The sequence below is a fragment of the Melopsittacus undulatus genome, chromosome 8 (genome assembly GCF_012275295.1).
Source record: "Melopsittacus undulatus isolate bMelUnd1 chromosome 8, bMelUnd1.mat.Z, whole genome shotgun sequence".
Taxonomy (NCBI): domain Eukaryota; kingdom Metazoa; phylum Chordata; class Aves; order Psittaciformes; family Psittaculidae; genus Melopsittacus; species Melopsittacus undulatus.
The window spans coordinates 28,781,668-28,785,389 of record NC_047534.1 but is presented as its reverse complement, the minus strand read 5'-3'; the positions used below and the strand labels follow the sequence as shown (position 1 = coordinate 28,785,389).

The following is a 3,722-nucleotide window of genomic DNA, read 5'->3' as shown; positions in this document are numbered from 1 at the left end:
CATATGTAAATAGAAAAAGATGTACGTTTTCTGTTGGTAAAAGAATTTGAGTTTAAATTAATGTAAACTGCTTACTCTACAGGGAATCTAATAGTCATGAAATTACAGTAACCTACACTCTCCTCTGATTTGGGTTTTTTTAAGCTGAAATTGTCAGATGTCTTTCTGTGAGTTACTCTGTTACCAGAATTTTGATTTCATTTTGCACATAGGGATACAGCAAATTAGAGGTATTATAGACAGCTAAATGGGTTTCATATTTATGTCCAGGAGTCCTAGAACAACTGAACTGGAAAACACCAGCTTTAATGTAAAGATGAATTTTCTTATTGACAGTTATAAATTACAAAAAAAAACCAAACCCCAAACAAACAAAATATAAACAAAAAACAAACAAACAAACAAAAAAACCAAACCCAGAACAAACTTTTTAGCTCTGTCCAATAAATTCTGTGATAACTGCAAGTTCTTGCAAAACTTCCTGGCATTGCGAAATACATCTTGCTATAAGATATAGATAATTGAAAACACCATTAGAAGGAAGGATCTTAATCTTGCATTAAGTCACTCACCCTTGTTTGTCAGTATGTTGCTTACATAAAATAAATGAAAACTACTCTATGCTTCAGTAATGATCCAAAATGTCTTGATTATTCTCTTTAAAGAGATTGTGATTTGCTCCATCACAACAGAATATTATAAGAATTTTAACAAATTGTGATGTTCAAAGCCACACTAAAAATGACTTATGTTCAAGTACAGAAAAACCAAGTATTTTATTTATAATCTTTGTTTTGTGTTTGAACTACAAATTCTGTTCTAGAATTGCCTAAAAGATCATGGGGTTCATAGGTTTTCACAAGTAAATTAATTTCTTGGGGTTTTGTTTGTTACTTTTTTTACTTTTTCAAATTTTTCACACAATGGTGCTTTCAGTAAATACAGAGCAAATCATTACAGGGGAAAAATAGGGTTTACTTGTTTGTTTTTCTCATTTGTAAACTTGATGTTATAGTTCCATTCTCTATTGAATAATTTCAAAAAGAGCATGAGGAAAAAAAAAAATAGACTGAACCTTACCACTACTATTCACCATAAAAATTCCCCAAAAGTAACAGAATTCTTACAAAATTTCGTAGACCAGTTCTTTTAGGGAATCAAGATCTCCGATGAAAAATATGGTGAATAGAAATCAGGGTAGGGTGGGAAGAAAAATGGGAACAAAGAGGGCAAATAAGTGCAGCAAAAACAGGTTCTGAGAAATACACATAATTTTGTCTGCTTTAGATCACAATAGAATTTTTAATAAATAAATTTCTTTTTTCTTTGTAAAGACACTTTTTTGAAACAGTAGATTAGCCCAGTCATTTGTGTCATTTGTTTTATAAATCATCTTTTGTCATCCCCACCCCTACCCCATAATGTCATAAATGTTTTAGATTTGAGTTTCTTGTACATTGTCTTTTGAGTTCATTCGGATCAATAACGGTTCATGCACTGAACTGTGTATTGAATTTATTGTGTTAACTGTTGTTGTGTGGTTGAAAGGAGATTTGTAAGAGTTATAGTGATTTAGGTGCTCATGCTCTATTGCTGGCATGGGCAAGTGACTCTCTATGGGTGTGTCACCTGTAAGCTCATCATCCACATTAATGATCTCTACAGTCCGTGTTGGAGCATGATGGTTCTGCCGGTGATGCTGTTTCCTCATTTTGTAGAAAATTACCAGCATCACAGCAGCCATGAGAGTGATAGCCACAAAACAGCCAATTATGATTTTGGTAGTCTTCATAACCTCATCTATTCCTGGGATCCCGTTGTTTGCGTCCGTCACAGGAATGGTGAATGTTTTTTCTGTTGATCTTGTGCTCTGTGGGGTGAGTGAGGTTGTCATGTTAGTAGTCTCCCAGTTGGTAACTGGTGTGGGCCCAACCTGCTCTGTGGTCTGTGCCTCATCCTGAGAAGGTTCTACAGTCTCTACTGTGACGGTTGAAAAGTAAGTGTAACCAGGGTTATCCAGGGCAGTCACGTTCAGTGTGGCAGAAGCTGTGGTATTTCCAACAGAGTTACTCACCATGCATGTATACAAACCCGTGTCTTGCACAGTTACCTTTGTAAAATTTAATGTGCCATCACTAAGCACAGCAATCCGAACTCTATATGCCCCATGCGTCATAACAGATCCATTTGGAGTAATCCAAGATACAGAGGTCAGGGAGGTTGATGCCCGACATTTCATCTCTGCAGCCATGCCTTCTGTGACATTGAGGTCTGCTGGTGGCTCCACTATGACTGGAGCATAACAAGTGAAGTAATTCAGGTCCAGCTCACCAATGTACCTTCCTTTTAAACTGGGAGGTGTGTGACAACGGGCACAACATGCAGTATTAGAGGGTGCCTTGTCTTTAATCCACCAGCTAAGCCAAAGGATATCACAGTTGCAGTTCCAAGGGTTGTGATGCAAGTGGATCCTTTCTAGGTGGAGTGGTGTGAACAGGTCATGAGGCAGTAGTGTTAGATTGTTGTGTGCCAGATTGATCTCTACAAGTGACTGAAGGTTATCGAAAGCATTCCTTTCTATCACTTGAATCTGGGACTGTATCATCCACAATTTCTGAAGATGCATTAAACCTTGGAAAGAACCTGGTCGGATAGCAGTAAGATGATTCCCAGAAAGATCTAACTCATCCAGTTTTACAAGTGGGGTGAGGTTAGGAATCTCTCGAAGATTGCACATGGCAAGGTTCAAATACCTCAAATTGGACAAACCTTCAAAGGCACCTTCTGAGATATATGAAAGCCTTTTCAATTCCCCCAGATCCAGCCTCCGCAGAGAAGGGATTCTATTAAAAGCATAAGAAGGGATGCTCTCAATGGGGTTGTTTCTCAGCCACAGTTCCTTCAGTTTTGACAGGTATACAAAAGCCCCATTTGGGATAGTTGTCAGACGATTGTCAAAGAGTTCCAAAGTGTTGAGATTGGCCAGACCATTGAAAGCCCCAATTTCAATTGTTCTGATGTGATTCCTACTGAGCTGCAGGATTTCTAAGTGCCTCAGATGCTTGAAGCTATTAACTTTAATGATTTGGATCTGGTTCTCATGGAGATTGAGTAACCGGGTGTTGGTAGAGATGCCGTCCGGCACGTCTCTCAGATTTTTCCGTACACAAATCACTTTACTGAACTGGTTGCTGCAGGAGCAGACAGAAGGGCAAGTTTGAGCCCTCACTAGACCAGCCACCACAAGAAGCTGAAGAGCCAACAGCACCACAAGCAGGGGGTCAAATAGGGCCCTGTTAAACCTAGGACCTATCATTATCTGCTGTGGATGTAAGGTCATCTTGTTCAACATTCATAATTTATTTGGTACTGGTCTTTCTGGAGTTTGAATAGCCTGAAAGAAAGAAGGGAGAAGGAAAACATTAAATTAGTATCAAATATTTACGTGTGAATTGTGGTCTCTAAACAAAAGCTTCTCAAGACCTTCCAGTCAACTAAATTTCACGAAACACCATAGCAAGAATAGCTATAGAAATTCTCATATTTTGTTTCCTGTACAGCTATGTATGTCAGCTGTAATTGGCAATGAGATAAGAAAACCCCAGACACTAGCTTTTCCTGCTCATTCCAGTGTATAACACATGTAGCTGAATGGCAGATAACAAGTTGAACTCCAGTGCATACCTAACAAAAATGTTCTGACTCAGGGGAGAATTGGAAGA

General features: G+C 38.4%; 1 protein-coding gene across 1 annotated transcript; it reads right to left on the bottom strand.

The window, feature by feature from the left end:
* Positions 1-1,286: 1,286 nt before the first annotated feature.
* On the bottom strand, positions 1,287-3,352 carry LOC101878012 (leucine-rich repeat-containing protein 4C). Its single transcript, XM_005150554.3, has one exon. The coding sequence runs from the start codon at positions 3,350-3,352 to the stop codon at positions 1,436-1,438; it is 1,917 nt and encodes a 638-aa protein (XP_005150611.1). The 3' UTR covers positions 1,287-1,435.
* Positions 3,353-3,722: the final 370 nt, after the last annotated feature.